At 41.7% G+C, this 18,543-nt stretch overlaps 1 protein-coding gene across 1 annotated transcript in view; it reads left to right on the forward strand.

The window, feature by feature from the left end:
• The window catches only part of Setd3 (SET domain containing 3), a 137,431-nt gene that overhangs the window by 42,776 nt on the left and 76,112 nt on the right, over positions 1-18,543 (forward strand). The window contains exons 6-7 of the mRNA XM_080283360.1: positions 7,178-7,369; positions 16,244-16,367. Of these exons, the coding sequence (XP_080139486.1) occupies positions 7,178-7,369; positions 16,244-16,367 (316 nt within the window). The remainder of the gene's footprint in view (positions 1-7,177; positions 7,370-16,243; positions 16,368-18,543) is intronic.

Below are 18,543 nucleotides of genomic sequence, written 5' to 3' on the forward strand. Positions count from 1 at the left end.
TAGCCAAAAAAAAAAGGTTGAAAGATGCCCGGCACTGGGGCAACCCATAGGGCTAAAAATGGCTGGCATGGGTTAACTGCTACCCAGTACTAGTTTATCTCTTACACACACACACACACACACACACACACACACACGAACAGCCGGAGAGACCAGACGTCCCTGCCATCGCTCTTAACCTTGAGTAGTTTCAGGAATTTTGTCTGTCCTGTCTCCTAGGGTCTTTCTTTAAATTTAAAATAATGAAAGTTAGTAGACTACCAAAAATGTAAGATTTGTTGGCTATAGTATACATGAATGTTTGTGGTTTATTCGGTAACAGCTGTTTTGGTACTTTACATTAAACATGGCCGAAAATGTAAACAGTGAGGGAATGGAATTTCAAGGATTTGATGCTAATACTAATGTCATGGACCTGGTGAAAACATTAATTATGAGGATTAGTGAACTCGAAAAGAAAGTAGAGAATCTAGTGATAAAGGATGTGTCAGTAAATACGGAAACCACCATACAGAGTCTGATCCAGTCCAATGAAACAGCCAATGAAGAGATTAGGAATTTGAAGCGGGAAAATGTTGAACTGAGGAGGAAACTAGAAGAGAGTACTAATAAAACGGAGAAGTTGAGTAATGTATTAGAAGAACATAAGGCAAAGTGGGCACACTTAGAAGAAGAACAGAAAGAAGTGGTCAGCTTAAGAGAGATCATCCAGGAAGAAAGGGAAATGAACAAGAAAGAAATGGAAGAAAATGTAGTGAAAATACTGAAGAAAAAAGAGAAAATAGTGAGAGAAACTGTAGAAAGGAACAGATGTGTGGTAGTATTTGGAAACAGGGAAGAGGAAGAAAAGGTTAGGTTCGTAAGACTCGAGAGAGACACGAACATGGTGAGAGGAATATTAGGCAAGATTGACCCCAAAGGAGACAAGTGGATAAAAGAAATTGAGGAAGTAAGGAGGATAGGGCCTTATAAGAAAGGGGAAACAAGACCAATGAGAGTCAAGTTTACATCAGAAAGTGTAATAAATGAGATACTTAAAGTGACCTGGAAATTAAGCAAAGAGGCGGGGATGGAAAATATTATAATAAGAAAAGATCTGAATGAAGAAGAAAGAGAAGTTTTAAAATCATTAAAGGAAGAAGTAAAGGAAAAAAATGATAAGAGGACAGAGGAAGAACATAATACTTTTTTTTGGAGAGTATTGGATATGAAAGTAAGGAAATGGTATTTAAGGAAATAGAAGTGAAGGAAACTAAGGGGGATGGTTGTGAAAGATCAGAAGTTGAGGAAGTGGTACGGACAGAGAGTAGGAGAAAAGAGGGTATTAATAATGTCAAAAATAATTTGAAGGTGATATATACTAATGTTGATGGTTTCATATCGACAAGGATCGAAATTAATGATTTCTTGAGAGAACATGAACCTGATGTCATGTGCTTTGTAGAGACCAAATTAAGAGAAGATATTGATGTTCATTTGGGAGATGGTAAATACAAACTGTGGAGAAAAGACAGAAAAAAAAAAAAAGGGAGGAGGAGTGATGATAGCAGTGAAGAACAACATAAATGTAGATACTGTGGAAATGGGAGAAGGCAGGGCTGAAGTGATATATATGAAATTAGAAACTGGAGAGAATGTTAAGAGAGATATGGCGGTAGTGTATGCTCCCCCAAAGACGAGAGCATGGAAGGATGACGAATACCATGAGATGTTGTCAGATATGGCTAGCTACTTGCAAAAAATAATTGAGAAAAGCAATAATATAATTTTGGTGGGTGACTTTAATTGTAAAGAGGTGAACTGGGAGGAATGGTACTCGGGAGGCGGCGAGGATTCGTGGGGCACTATGTTATTAAATATAATAATGAATAATGTGATGACGCAATGGGTAAAAGAAGAGACACGGTTTCGAGGTGAGGACACACCAGCAAGGTTAGATTTACTGTTCACCAAAGAACCAGATGTAATAGAATCATTGGAATATCTCTGTCCTTTGGGAAAAAGTGATCACGTGGTCATTGAGTTCAAGATGTTAATAGGAAACGTCGAGCCAAGAGACGAGCTTCATAGACAGGGAAGATACAACTTTGGCAAAGCAAATTTTACAGGATTGAGAAACTTTTTTGAAAATGCGGATTGGAGAAAATTCAGAGAAACAAGAGAGATACAGAGGAAGTGGGATATCTTTCTAGACCTTTATAATTTGGGAGTGGAAAAATTTGTACCAAGAGTAAGAGGGAAAGAAAACAGGAAAAAGGAGTGGTTTAATAGAAGGTGTATGATAGCAAAAAAAGAGAGAGATAAGGCGTGGAACAATTGGAGAAAGAGAGGTAACGACAGAACAAAGGAAGAATATAAAAGAACAAGAAATGAATACACAAGAATACGTAGAGAAGAAGAAAGGAATTTTGAAAAAGGTATAATTGACCAATGCAAGGATGAACCCAAACTCTTTTATAGATTTGTTAATGCTAAACTGAAACAAAAGGAAGGAATCACCAAGCTGAAAGTAGAAGGAGAGGTCTTTAAGGATGCGGCAATGCAAGCAGAAATAATGAACAAACGTTTCCAGTCAGTTTTCACTAAAGAAAAGGAGCTTGTGGAAGGGGAGGGAGTGATTAGAAATGTTCCGGTGATGAAAGACCTAAAAGTGGAGGTACAGGAAGTGTATAAATTACTGGATACTCAAGATGTAAGGAAAGCCCCAGGACCTGATGGAATTTCTAATTGGGTACTGAAGGAATGCAGTGAACAACTGGCGGATAAAATTCACAGCTTAATTGTATGCTCACTGGAAGAGGGGAAAGTGCCAAAAGAATGGAAGAGGGAAAATGTGGTACCAATTTACAAGGGAGGAAACAGGGAAGAACCCCTGAATTATAGACCAGTGTTTCTAACCAGCATGGTTGCAAAATTGTGTGAGAGAATCCTGAAAGACAGATGGATAAAATATCTGGAAGAGATGAATATTTTGGCTGAATGTCAGTTTGGATTCAGAAGTGGAAGGTCATGTGTTTCAAAGTTGTTGAGCTTTTACTCAAGAGCGATTGATGTGGTACAGGAGAGAGATGGTTGGGTGGATTGTGTGTACTTAGACTTAGAGAAGGCCTTTGACAAGGTGCCTCATAAGAGACTAATGTGGAAACTAGAATATGTAGGAGGACTAAAGGGGAAACTTCTGGAATGGATGAGAGACTTTTTGAGAGACAGACAAATGAGGACAGTAATAAAGGAAAAGATGTCTGGATGGAGGGAAGTAACAAGTGGAGTCCCTCAAGGCTCAGTGTTGGCGCCAGTAATGTTCCTGATTTACGTAAATGATATGGTAGATGGAGTGAACTGTTATGCAAGTCTGTTTGCTGATGATGTAAAGATCTTGAGGAAGATAGAGGTTGAGGAGGATTGTAAAATACTGCAGGAGGATTTGGATAGGATACACAATTGGAGCCGGACGTGGGAAATGAAATTTAATGTAAAGAAATGTAAAATATTGGAAATGGGTAAAAGTACCAGGAGACCATCACTGAATTATTTTTTGGGTAATGAATTAATCACAAAAAGGAGAGAAGGGAAAGATTTGGGAGTGCTGGTCCAAGATAGTTTGTCACCAGAAAAGCACATTAACAAGATAGTTGGTGAGACTTATAAGCTCTTGACTAACATAAGAGTAGCATTTCATTATATGGATGAGGAAATGATGAAAAAATTGATAGTGGCCATGATCCGCCCCAGGTTAGAATATGCAGTGGTAGTGTGGTGCCCACACAAAAAGAAAGATATAAACAAGATTGAGAGAATACAAAGAACAGCAACCAAGATGGTCCCCAGTCTGACAGACCTGTCATACAGAGAGAGGCTGGAAAAACTGGATTTGCCTTTGTTAGAGGAAAGGAGAAAGAGGGGAGACATGATTGTGGTGTTCAGGACCATGGTGGGAGTAGATAAAATTGACAGAGAAGATCTGTTTGTATGGGATAAGAGAGCAACAAGAGGACATGGAATGAAATTGAAAAAGTCAAGCTGCTTGAAGGATATCAAGAAATATAGCTTTCCTTACAGAAGTATAGACTTATGGAATAGCCTGGACAAAGAGATCGTCCAGTCTAAAAACATAAACGAGTTTAAAGTTAAATTTGACTTATTGAGAAACAGCGACGGAAACCCACGAGCATAGTACATTCCGTGTATATCACAATTAGGTATATACTTAAATATTTGGAACGACTTAGACAAAGAGGTGGTGCATGAGAAAAACATTCATGTGTGTAAAGGTAGACTTGATAAATGTGGATATGGAGACAGGACAACACGAGCATTGCTCAGTTCCTGTATACTACAAATAGGTAAATACAAATAGGTAAATACACACACTGAATGCAGAGAACAACTGACGGATAAGATTCACAGTTTAATTGTGTGTTCTCTGGAAGAGGAGAAAGTGCCTCAAGATTAGCAGAAGGCAAATGTGGCACCAGGGTATAAGGGAGGAAACAAGGAAGAACCCCTGATTTATAGGCCAGTGTCCCTAACCAGCATAGTCACAAAATTGTGCAAGAGGATCCTGAAATCTGGAAGAGATGAATATTTTGGCTGAAAGTTGGTTTGGATTCAGAAGTGGAAGGTCATGTGTTTCCAACTTGTTGAGCTTTTACTCGAGCGATTGACATGCTACAGGAGAGAGACGGTTGGGTAGATTGTGTGTACCTGTATTTAGATTTGGAGAAGGCCTTCGACAAGGTACCCCATAAGAGACTAATGTGGAAACTAGAGCATATAGGACTGAAGAGAAACCTCCTGGAATGGATGAGAGACTTTTTGAGAGACAGACAAATGAGGACAGTAATGAAGGAGAGGATGTCTGGATGGAGGGAAGTAACAAATGGAGTCCCACAGAGCTTGGTGTTGGCGCCAGTAATGTTCCTGATTTACGTAAATGATATGGTAGATGGAGTGAACAGTTATGCAAGTCTGTTTGCTGATGATGCAAAGATCTTAAGGAAGGTAGAGGCTGAGGAGGACTGTAAAATGCTGCAGGAGGATCGGGATAGGATACGTGATTGGAGCTGGATGTGGGAAATGAAATTGAACGCAAAGAAATGTAAGATATTGGAAATGTGTAAAAGTACCAAGAGACCATTAATGATATATCTGATGGGTAATGAACCAGTCACAAAAGCGAGAGAAGAGAAAGATTTGGGAGTGCTGGTCCAGGATAGTTTGTCACCTGAAAAACATATTAACAAGACAGTTAGAGAGATGTATAAACTCTTGACTAACATTAGAGTAGCATTTCATTACATGGATGAGGAGATGATGAAAAATTGATAGTGGCCATGATCTGCCCCAGGTTAGAATATGCAGCAGTAGTGTGGTCCCCAAACAAAAAGAAAGATATAAACAAGATTGAGAGAATGCAAAGAACAGCAGCCAAGATGGTCCCCAGTCAGGCAGATCTGCCATACAAGGAGAGGCTGGAAAAGCTGGATTTGCCTTCCTTAGAGGAAAGGAGAGAGAGGGGTGACATGATTGCAAAGTTCAGGACCATGATGGAAGTAGATAAAATTGACAGAAAAGATCTGTTTGCATGGGATAAGAGAGTAACAAGAGGACACGGAATGAAACTAAAGAAGCCTAGCCGCTTGAAGGATATCAAGAAATATAGTTTTCCTAATAGATGCATAGACCTGTGGAATAGCCTGGGCAAAGAGATTGTCCAGTCTAAAAACTTGAACGAGTTTAAAGCAAAATTTGACATACTGTATTGAGAAACAGAGACGGGACCCCAAGAGCATAGCTCATTTCCTGTATATCACAATTAGGTAAATACACACACACACACACACACACACACACACACACACACACACACACACACACACACACACACACACACACACACACTGTGGTACCATGTGTTGAGTGGTAGCTTTAGTATTTACCTTTTTTTTTTTTTTTTTTTTTCCCCCCCACATGTACTGCATATAAGACTTCAGTAATTCAATAGAAATCCATTGATAAATGAATTACTTTGAGAAAAGAAAAGTTTGACCTACACCTTCAGAAGTTTGATGCAAACTGTTCATTTGGAAATGTAGAATATACCAAGACCATATAATCTCTGTGATTCATTGTTATTATTAATATTATTTATTATATATTATTTATATATTTTTTCTTTTACAGATCCTAGTTTTGATACTGAATATTTTCCTCTTAAGGACTAACTAAAAATGTCTTTGGCCTTAGTGAAAGTTATTGGTGTGTAGTTGATGGTGGAATGTGAATTGACTATGTAAGCTCATTCATCATGCTAATTACTGTGTAATATAAATACATTTGTTATGATACAGGCACCTCTTGATTTATGACTGGGATCTGTTTGGGAAAATTGACAGTGTTATAACATGAGTTCAGTGGTAATATATCAGGTGAGCAGACAGGACTGCTCTTTTGTAGCATTACATAACACTACCTAAGCCCCAGACCAGACTACCCAAGTTTATAACCCATGCAACGCTACAATATCCTTTTACTGGGACTATAAACTATTGCAGATAGATTATTGAGTATAAAACATGGTGAAATCTTGCTTTTTGTCAACACTCAGTCCATCTCCCACCAAGTGATCTACTGTTCAGAGGGCTTAGTACTTTTATGTTATGGTTCTGAAATATCACATAATATATGCCACTTTAGAGCCCCATAAACTATAAATTGTCATTCAAATTGTAATGCAGAGATCATATTGATGACAGCTATCACTATATGTAAACTAAACTTTGCAGCAGTGGGGTGATGGTATCCCTTTGTTTAGTTGGACTATTTTTTGCCCAGTTCCCATCTAGTGATCAGCTGATAAATATTGTTATATTTCATTTCGCATATTTCACTCAAGTTTTGTCACTTTAAAGCTCAGAAAATATAAATCATCGATCAGAATTGTACTAAGAATAACTGTGGCACACTGTGGCTCAAGGTAATGGTTGTGTTGGTGGTGGGCTACAGCTTTTCAAGCAGAAGCTGAGAATTGGATGATCATTTCTGGTAGTGTCAAAACTTTATGATCGTTAAAGTGCAGTCTGGTAAACCAGAAAATTGTGTAGTGGCTGGTGCCTGTACAGTATTGGTTTGTGAGAATGTGGTAACTAATACTGGTACCTGGTAACTTCCTGTGCAGGTTCTCTGATGAAGCGAGATCCCATTCTGCAGCATATGGGCAATGTGTGTCTGGCACTGCACGTGTTGGGGGAGCGGGTCAACCCACAGTCAGAGTGGCTCCCTTATATCCGCCTCCTTCCCCACACCTACCCCACTGTCCTGTATTGCACACCACAACACCTCCAGAGCCTCAAGGGATCACTGGTTCAGGGTAAGTTAGTGGTAAGGCAGGGAAGGGCCACTTACCTGGCTTTTTTTTTTTTTTTTTCCCCCCTGATACTCAGGAAGCTGGGATAAAGCATTGGTAGATCCATTTATATAAAGAGGATTGCTATAAAGAAGAAATTGAGAATCATCTAGAGGCTTGTTGTGCATATGAGGGAAGGTCTGTGATGGAGTACTTACAGAGAGGATAAAAAGAAATACAGAAGGCAAGTGGTGGGGAATAAAGGGCATATAGAAAGAGTATGGGATTTATAGGTCAGACTTCTATAGCGCGGATGGTACAGTACAACCTCAAAAATTCAGAGTGAATATGGCCAAGGGTAGCTCAAACTTTTGAAAATTTTGAATTTTAAAAGTAATACTGGTATGTATCTGGCCGTCTCTGTCATCTGTCATAGTCTGGACATAAATTTTGCAGGCCAGATGGTCTAAGCTACTGTTGTTATTTTTGTTGTATACTCTTAGTAGTATTTAATTGACTATTCGTCATATCTCATTGTCTGGACACATCCAAGGTTATGAGTAACCTGACCATCCTGATGTTTGGTAGTGAGGTCAGTCAGTGTACCAGCCAATTATAGAAACTTACTTTGGCAGTAATTAGAATCTGATGGCTCATTTTGTAAGCTAAAATGCAAGTTATTTCAAATATTGTAGTATTCAAATGTCAAATAGCTGTGAACTTTTGAGGTGTGAATTTTGAGGTAGCAATACAGCGAGGTTGGATGGTGAGGAATTGGAAAATGTGAGTACGTTTAAGTACTGTACTTCGGTAGTGTGATGAGTAAGGATGGAGGTTTGGAGGGTGAAGTGCTTGAAAGGGTACAGCAGGGAAGAAAGGTTGCTGGTTCTTTGAAAGCAGTGATAAGAAACAGGGAATTGAGCATGGAAGTGAAAAAGTTACTACATGACAGTATTGTGATACCAACTCTAACGTATGGAAGTGAAGCTTGGACGTTGTTGGAAGGACACAAGTCAAGAGTGAGAGCAGTGGAAATGAGTTATTTAAGTGGAGCCTGTGGAGTTACATGGAGAGACAGGGTGACGAACGAGGATATAAAGGAGCGTTGTGGTGTGGATGTGGATGTGATAGGAAGCGTTATGAGGAACACACTGAGGTGGTTTGGCCATGTGGAGAGGATGGAGGGTGAAAGACTGACGAAGAGAGTGTATATGAGTGAGGTGGAGGGGGGGAGAGGGAGGGGGAGGCCGAGGATGAGATGGAGGGATGGGGTGGAGAGGTATATGAGAGAGGGGGGTGTGAGTTGAGAGCAGGGCAGCGAAATGGCGGGGGACAGGGCGACTTGGAGGCGATTTGTTTGTGGCCATCCCAAACGGGATTGAGGCATCTGGCAATAGATAGATAGATAGAATACTGTAGCTAGTTGAAAAATGTTTATTAGAAAGTAAAAAACTGCATTTCAGTCATAAATTTGATGAGGATTTTTGCAGTGGTGGAGTGGAGTGATTTATGGAAGGGTTTTAGCATATTTGACGTTCTTGTTGTTGCTCAGCCCCAGTCTGCCTGGTTGAGTAGATCCCTTGATCACAGGTAAGCAACTGTCCTGGGTCATCAGATAGGTTCCCTGCACTGTTGATAAGTTGGTGTATTAGAATGACATGTGCTGTATAATGTGAGTTATGTTATGTGGGCCTATTTGACAAGGGGGGCACATGTCATCCGTGATGCCAACCAACCCAAATCCAAGCTGGTAACAGAAGGGCTGGGTGGTGTCCTGGTCTAAACCTAGCCAGGTAACCTGGATCAGCTCTGATTAAGGGTACCTTTGCTGGATAGATGTCATGAGGGGGCTTACAGTATAGCATTCTGGTTGAGATGCTGTATTACCCTGCATGTGAAATGAGTATGTAGGTGTTTTTTCATTGCCAGTGTGTGAATATCTGGAGGTAGGATGTTGTTGAAGAGGACTTAGTAATGATTGTGTGGCTCATTCATTAAAGGCTCTAATGTGTTTGCATGTGTCAGCTTTGATCACCTAATGGGGACTCTCCACAGTGCCCAGTCTTTAGCAGCCTCTCTCTTCAGCCCCTTCTCCTTGAGATCACACTGTGACCTCATCTCAAGTCTCTTTCAGTATGCCTCTTGCAACTCTACAACCTCCACACCTCTCACCTTTCTCAACCTCTGTCCTCTTTACATTCCCAAACCACCTCAGTTTATCCCTTCACATCACAACACATTTCACTCAACTCTTCATTCACAATCCCGGCCTATCATTCAAGAGTGCACCACATAGCCATGTACCGGTAATCATCCTCATCTCTATATTTGAGCCTGTGATTATCCTCCACCGTCACTGCCTGAGTCTTGCTACCATATGGCATTACACTTGTAACCCATGCTGCATATAAGGACCCCATAGCACAGAGGGAGAGCCCTCTCTGTGTCAAGAGGGGCAGATAACTCTCGCTTATTCCACCTTTTTTTTTTTTTTTTTTTTTTAAATGCGAGGAAGAAGGAACCAAAGGCCATGAGCCCACAGTAACAGTTCCCTCCAAGAGAAAAACAAAATACAATAGAGAGCCAAATTCAAGATCTGATCATTTTGAGATGCCTGGACACACTGCGTTTGAAAGACTGGAGATCATAGGCAGCAGGAAATACAGATAGAGGGAGACAGTTCCAGAGTTGACCTGTTGCATAAATGAAAGACTGGGAGTAACGGTTAACTCTTGCATTAGAGAGTTGGACAGAAAAGGGATGAGAGTTTGCTGCCAGACGGGTGCTACGCGCCCGTCATAGAGGTGGAGGAATGCAAGCAGACAGTTCAGAGGAGCAGTGACCATTAAAGTAGCGATAGAAAAAGAGATAAAGATGCAACAGTGCGGCGAAGAAACAGAGGTTGAAGGGAGTCAGTAAGAGGAGGAGAGTTAATGAGACGAAAAGCCTTTGACTCCACCCTATTGAGAAGAGCTGTATGTGGGGAGCCTCCCCACACATGAGAGTTGTACTCCACACAGAGGCGGATAAAACCCCTGTATAGAGTCAACAATTGTGCAGGGGTAAAGAAAGAGCGGAGTCGGCTTAGCACACCCAATCTCTTGGAAGCAGATTTTACAAGAGATGTAATATGATCTTTCCAAGATAAGTCTCGAGTAAATGAAACCCCAAGCATGTTCAAGGATGATGCAGGATTAAGCTGAATATTATTAAACATTAATGGGTATGCCTGTGGAAGATTTTGTCAGGTTGATAGGTGTAAGAACTGAGTCTTAGATGCATTAAAGACAACCATATTATTTTTACCCCAGTCAGAGATACGAGCCAAGTCAGACATTAGGTGTGCCATAGCCTCATCCCTTGTTTCTTGAAGTAACTGTTGAGATGGGCGTTGCGGGAACCGAATGGAAAGGTGAAGGGTGGAGTCATCAGCGTATGAGTGGATAGGGTTAGATGTACAGCTTAGAAGATCATTGATGAATAAAAGGAAGAGAGTTGGTGATAGGACAGAGCCCTGAGGAACACCACTGTTGATAGATCTAGGAGAAGAACGATGGCCGTCTACAACCACGGCTATAGAACGACCAGAAAGGAAGCTAGCGATGAAGGCACAGATAGAAGGATAGAAACCGTAGGAGGGCAGTTTGGAAATTAAAGATTTATGCCAGACTCGATCGAAAGCCTTTGAGTTGTCAAGTGCAGTGGCAAAGCTTTCGCCAAAGTCCCGAAAGGAGGATGACCAGGAGTCTGAAAGGTAGGTGAGAAGATCGCCAGTGGAGCGTCCCTGACGGAGCCCATACTGACGATCGGAAAGAAGGTTGTGATAGGAAAGATGCCTTAAAATTTTTCTATTAAGAATTGACTCGAAAACTTTTGAAATACAGGACGTTAAAGCAATTGGACGATAGTTGGAGGGTTGGGAGTGGTCACCCTTCTTTGGGACTGGCTGAATGTGAGCAAACTTCCAGCAAGAAGGAAAGGTACAAGTTGACAGACAAAGGCGAAAGAGTTTGCCTAGGCAGGGTGTAAGCACAGAAGCACAGTTCTTGAGAACAACAGGAGGGACCCCATCAGGCCCATATGCCTTGTTAGTACTGAGGCCAGTGATGGCAGAAAATACATCAACTGAAGAAATTTTAATGTCAGCCATGAGGAAGTCAGAGGGGAGAAGTGATGGAGGAACAGCACCGGAATCGTCTAAGGTGGAATTGGAGGAGAAAGTCTGTGCGAAGAGATCTGCTTTATCAGTAGAAGAAATAGCTACAGAACCATCAGAGTAGAAAAGAGGAGGGAAGGATGATGAGGTAAAGTTGTTAGAAAGATTTTTGGCAAGGTGCCAGAAGGAGCGGGAAGAATTCGAGTTGGAGAGTTGAGAGCATTTAGTATGGATGAAATTATTTTTAGTAGAGCGAAGAACAGACTTAGCACGATTCCGGGCAGAAATGTAAAGATGATGTGATTCAGGGGTGGGTTGGCTCCGGTACCTTTTGTAGGCCCTCTCCTTGTTGCGGACAGCATTAGAACAAGCGTGATTAAACCAAGGCTTTCTTGCATAAGTCAAAGGATATGAGAAAGGAATGTATGCTTCCATGCCCGAGAGAATAACCTCCGTAATGCGCAAGGCACACTCAGATGGCTCACGGCCATGGAAGCAATAATCATTCCAGGGAAAATCAAAGAAGTACTGCCTGAGGGCCTCCCAGTTTGCGGCTCCAAAATGCCACAGACGACGTTTCCCTGGAGGGTCCACAGGCCGTACCGGAGTGATAGGACAGGTTAAGGTAATAAGGTTGTGATCGGAGGAGCCCAGTGGAGAGAAAAGATTAACAGAGTAAGCAGAAGGATTAGTTGTGAGGAAGAGGTCAAGTATGTTGGAGCTCTCTCCAAGGCGGTCAGGGATACGGGTAGGGTGCTGTACAAGCTGCTCTAGGTCATTAAGGATAGAAAAGATGTAGGCATGTTCACCAGGTGGATCCGTGAAAGGAGAGGAGAGCCAAAGGTGGTGGTGAACATTGAAACCAAAGGTGGTGGTGAACACTGAAATCTCCAAGAATGGAGATTTCAGAGAAAGGAGAATGTGTTCCATCGTAGAAGTAAGATAGTCGAAGAATTTTTGATAGTCAGTAGAATTAGGGGATAAGTAAACAGCACAGATATATTTAGTCAGAGAATGACAGGAAAGCCGAAGCCAGAGTGTGGAGAATTCAGAAGAATCAAGTTCAGGAACACGAGAGCAAGATAAGTCGTTGCGTATGTATACACAACAGCCACCTTTGGCTTTGAAATGAGTATAGAGAAAGTAGGAGGATACAGAAAAGGGTTGGCTGTTGGTTGCCTCAGACAGCTGAGTCTCCGTCAGAAAAAGAAGGTGAGGGTTAGAGGAGGAGAGGTGGTGCTCAACAGAGCGAAAGTTAGATGAAAGGCCGCGAATGTTGCAGAAATGAAGAAGGAGAGTCAGACAGTGGTTCCAGGCACCTCGAGTCGTCACCGGGAGAGGGGCAGATGGCGGGGGCATTTATGGTCCCCCCACCTGGGGACTCCGAGGCTTGATTAATCGACGCCATTTTTGTTGAATTTTGAATAGGAAGTGTAGTGTGTACTGTGCATGTAGTTTGGTGAAGATAGTTAGAGAAATTTGTACTGGAGAGGATGCTGGCCTACTCTCTGTGTAAATGAGACACTGAAAAAGTTCACCAAAGGGGGATGGTCAGGAACTAGTCCTGAGGGCTGATGAAACGGGAGCTCCAGCACTCCCTGACATCAGCTTTCCATCCACCTCGGGAGTACTGCCCTGCTCGACTGGTGCTACAGTCGACTGGTGCTACAGTCTACTCCTTACCCTTGTTACCTCGCTAGCTGTAGCCACACCCCCATCTCATATCATGTCAATAAATTCAACATCTAATCCAGTGTTGCCCCATGAGGAACGTAGCAGCCTGAGGCTAGGCAGGTTGTTCCTGACATTTAAGATGAGTGTGACTGGCCTCACTCATCCCTGAGTGGCATTACATGAGCAGTAAAGTCTAACCACCCACTGAATATAAACCTGCACCGGGTCAATCTGATTGGAGCGCCTTATTTGTCCAGTAAACCACTAGGTGCCATAATTTGGTTGTACAGTTACCACCCAGCATAGTAAATGGTTTCCTGGTGTACAGGAAACCATTTGGCTTGAGACCCAGTGTAGAGTCACCCACAGACAGAAGAAAGAGGAAAGAATGAAGGAAGGAAAGACAGAAGAGGAAGGATGGAAAGAAGGAAGAGAGGAAAGGGCAGGTATCCGAGAGCAGCACTACATTGAGTGAGTGGATTATGAGCGCCCCCACCAATCATGTCCCTCAAATAATAATAATCCCCCATTCACTCAAGAGACTCTCCAGCACAGACACAAAAGCGACATTATTATGCAGCCACCTCTAATACCACTTCATCTCTTATGCAACCACTATTGCAAACATTGCACAAGGTGGAGTTACTTCCCACACCCTTGTACCAAACTGCTCATGGCCACAATCCCTCTGCTTCAGCTTTTAGCACTGCCACTACCTGCCCTAGATATCATAACTTTTGTTTTATCTCCTTTTACTCTCAAACCTTCGTATGCCATTTCCTCACTTCCATGTTCCTAAATGTTTCCTCCACCTCCCTGTCATTCTCTGTAATCAACACCAAGCCGTCAGAACACAACATCTCCCTTGGAAACTTTCTCCTGAAATCACATGAGAGAGCTTCAGGCACTGTGTTAAACAATAAGGAGCTTAACCCTTTGGAGTATTTGTTCATTACATAACTCTTCCCGACATTCGTTGGGTCTGACAAAAAAAAATTTTTGGAAAAATGATAGCACATTTATAATCAAACTTTAATAGATCTGAAGAAATACACACAAAATTTAACCTCTCTCCTTTAATCTGAAGCCCCAAATAATTCAGTTAAAAGAACACCTACTTCTTCAGGGGTGACTAAAGAAAAACACGAAAAATGACAAAACTTACCATAGGGGTTTAGAGTAAAATCTAATAATCTTATTAGAATAACACTTAAGACTTATCCTTCACTTCACAGTCTTACAGGTCCCTGAGGAATCTGCTGTGGCTGCCACAACCCTCTGGCACATTCATTTACTGTGACAGAGGCAAAAAAACAGGGGCTATATTTTGGGTGTGGTACCCCCAAAATAGATATATGGAAAAAACCCAGAGAGAGAGCCAAGCGACACTACCTTCCCTGTCCACTACTGGACAAATGCTGAAGACACTGGAGCGGGCAGCCTCACTTCCCCTAAACCCATGCAGTTATTACATGATTTCCATAGCGTCGGGTCTGACACACCCAACGGATGCTCAGAAGGGTTAAGACTGACCCTTGATGCACACTAACATTCACCAAAAACCTCTGGTCATTTTCACCATATCCTAGTGTCACAAGGTTGGCACCAACAATGCTATGCATCTAGAAATTTTTGCCCTCCAACCTAGTGACAGACATAAGGTGAGGTGTGGGGCAGTGTCTGTTGGCACAGCTTTGGGTCTGGCTGGGACTGGGGCTGGACCTGTGCCAAAAGGTACAGGGCATTGCAATTCCCAGGCAGCCACTAGAGTAAACCCCAGGAGGCTGTCCTATCATTGGGTGCATAATTGCAGGGCAGTCACAGACAGAGCTGGGCACTGCAAACAAAAATTCACCTCTGCAAACACAAATTAACAAACTCAGACCATTACTTTCCGCAACTACAAATCTGCAAACTTCTTGAAATTTGCGGTTCCGCGAATGCTAACGCAAACGCAGACCATTTGTATCCCTTTCAGTACCATGACTTCAGTTTCATTTTGTTCTGGATACAATTAGAGGATATTATTATAATACAGATGATATTCTTCGTAATCAAGGGGTTAAAAATCGTCTCTGGGTACTCAACCACTACAATTTTATCTTTATTTACTTTACTCTGACTAACAATATGTGATTTTATGAAGTTTGGTAATTGTTTGTTGTACTGAATGGGCTATATAAAATTATCTATCAATCCATCCATCATCTACACCTGTGTTGCCCCGTGATGTTGCATTATGTGAGCAATAAACCCCAACCACACCTTGGATATGAACCGACACAGGCTCAGTCCGGTTAGAGCACCTTAATTACCCACTCAACCACTAGGTGCCATAGTTTGGTTATGTGGTTACCACCCTGTGTAGTGAATGGTTTCATGGTGTGCAGGAAACCATTTGGCTTGTCACTCACTGTAGAGTCGACCATACATAGAAGGAAGAAAGAAGGAAAGAAAGAATGACTTAAGAGGAAGGAAGGAAGAGAGGAAAAGGCAGGCACCCCAGAGCGGCACTACATTGAGTGTGGATGGTGAGGGCCCCCACCTGCCACCTATAAAATTATATTTAAGTACTTCTGCAAATGCAAAACCGCGAATTAGCGTAAAATTTGTTGCAAACACAAATCCGCATACAAAATCGCACTTCCGCAATTGCAGAATTTGCGGTTTATGGAAGTTCCCAGTTCTGATGACGGTGCCAAGGCGTGCATGAAGAGTGTCCCTGTGGCTTCCCTGGCATGATGTTCTGAGGTCATTGGTACAACCAATGGCCACAGCCAGTGGGCTATGGGTTCCCAATCTCCTGTCTAGCAGGGATGTAACACAGCCTTGTCTTAAATCTTTGTTTTTTGGTCAATCTACTGTCTTCTGGTATTGTTTTGAAAAAAATATTTCTAATCTTGTCTGACATGTTCCTTACTAGGACCACTTTTATTGATCATGTGACCTCTTACACACACTCATTTAAGAAAGTAAGAAAATTTGTTTTGCTGGAAAAAATAGGAATCTCAGTAAAAACAGTTTGTATAGTCCAAGTAGGAATACTCTATTTCAGATGTTTTCCACAGAGGAGGCGATAAAGCAGTTCCGCAATATCACCCGCCAGTACTCCTATTTCTACCGCATTCTCCACTCCTCCCCTGAAGCCAAGAGCTGGCCAATTAGGGACTATTTCACTTTTGATGCATATAGGTGGGTATGACAGGTTGCAAGTGTGTGATATGATGTGGCCAAGAAAATGAAAATTAATGTATTGCATCTTGTATTTTTTTTTTTTTTTCCATATTTCTTACTTTAGTTTTTTTTGTTCTTTCCTTACTGCAGGTGTTGTGTTGAAGATACTGTACAACTTTTTGGTATTATTTGACTGTTTTACAGTACCAGTAGATCCTGGTTCATCAGTTGGGTTCCAATTACCCTTGATATGCTGGAAATCACTGTGTCTACCACATCTCCATCTTATTGTGATTTTTTTTTTATTTACCATGGTACAGTATTACTACTGAAAAACTTTGAAGAAAATTTTGCAGTTTTGATTGACACTTTCGTGGCCCGACACCCCCCTGCAGCCAGCAGAACCCTCCTTCTTGCCCTCCTCCCCTCCAACCCTGCCACTTGCTCAAGTGTTTTCTCTTCCAATCATTTTTTCATCCTGAAATATCTGGATTAGCAGATTTGTCTGGATGGAGGGAAGTATTAAGTGGAGTCCCCAGGGGCTCGGTGTTAGCGCAAGTAATGTTCCTGATTTACATTAACGATATGGTAGATGGAATGAACAGGTATGCAAGTCTGTTCACTGATGATGCAAAGATCTAGAGGAGAGTAGAAGTCGAGGATGACTAAAATGCTGCAGGAAGACCTGGATAGGATTCATGATTGGAGCCAGACGTGGGAAATGAAATTCAGTGCAAAAAAATGTAAAATACTGTATTGGAAATGGGTAAAAATACCAAGAGGCCATCACTTAATTAGATGATAGGTAATGAACCAATCACAAAAGTGAGAGAAGAGAAAGATTTGGGAGTGCTGGTCCAGGATAGTTTGTCACTGGATAAACATATTAACAACATAGAGAGACGTACAATCTCTTGACTAACATTAGGGTGGCATTTCATTACATGGATGAGATGATGAAAAAATTAATAGTGGCCATGATCTGCCCCAGGTTGGAATATGTGGCAGTAGTGTGGTCCCCACACAAAAAGAAAGATATAAATAAGATCAAGGGAATACAAAGAACAGCAACCAAGATGGTCCCCAGCCTGGCAGATCTGTCGTACAGAGAGAGGCTGGAAAAGCTGGATCTGCCTTCCTTAGAAGAAAGGAGAGAGAGGGGCGATGTGATTTCAGTGTTCAGGGCCATGATGGGAGTAGATAAAATTGATAGAAAAGATCTGTTTTTTATGGGATGGGAGAGTAACAAGAGGACAAGGGATGAAATTGAAAAAGTCAAGTTGCTTGAAGGATATTAAGAAATATAGCTTTCCATATAGATGCATAGACCTGTGGAATAGCCTGGGCAAAGAGATCGTCCAGTCTAAAAACTTAAACAAGTTCAGAGCAAAATTTGACACTGAGAAAAAGAGATGGGACCCCATGTGTGTAGCACATTCCCTGTATATCACAATTAGGTAAATACAACTAGGTAAATACACACACACACACACACACACACACACACACACACACACACACACAAAGAATGGAAGAGGGCAAATGTGGTACCAATTTACAAGGGAGGAAACAGGGAAGAACCCCTGAATTATAGACCAGTGTTTCTAACCAGCATGGTTGCAAAATTGTGTGAGAGAATCCTGAAAGACAGATGGATAAAATATCTGGAAGAGATGAATATTTTGGCTGAATGTCAGTTTGGATTCAGAAGTGGAAGGTCATGTGTTTCAAAGTTGTTGAGCTTTTACTCAAGAGCGATTGATGTGGTACAGGAGAGAGATGGTTGGGTGGATTGTGTGTACTTAGACTTAGAGAAGGCCTTTGACAAGGTACCTCATAAGAGACTAATGTGGAAACTAGAATATATAGGAGGACTAAAGGGGAAACTTCTGGAATGGATGAGAGACTTTTTGAGAGACAGACAAATGAGGACAGTAATAAAGGAAAAGATGTCTGGATGGAGGGAAGTAACAAGTGGAGTCCCTCAAGGCTCAGTGTTGGCGCCAGTAATGTTCCTGATTTACGTAAATGATATGGTAGATGGAGTGAACAGTTATGCAAGTCTGGTTGCTGATGATGTAAAGATCTTGAGGAAGATAGAGGTTGAGGAGGATTGTAAAATACTGCAGGAGGATTTGGATAGGATACACAATTGGAGCCGGACGTGGGAAATGAAATTTAACGTAAAGAAATG

Source organism: Coenobita brevimanus, chromosome 97 (assembly GCF_032717465.1).
Source record: "Coenobita brevimanus isolate Jiangsu-jjx chromosome 97, ASM3271746v2, whole genome shotgun sequence".
NCBI classification, from domain to species: Eukaryota; Metazoa; Arthropoda; class Malacostraca; order Decapoda; family Coenobitidae; genus Coenobita; species Coenobita brevimanus.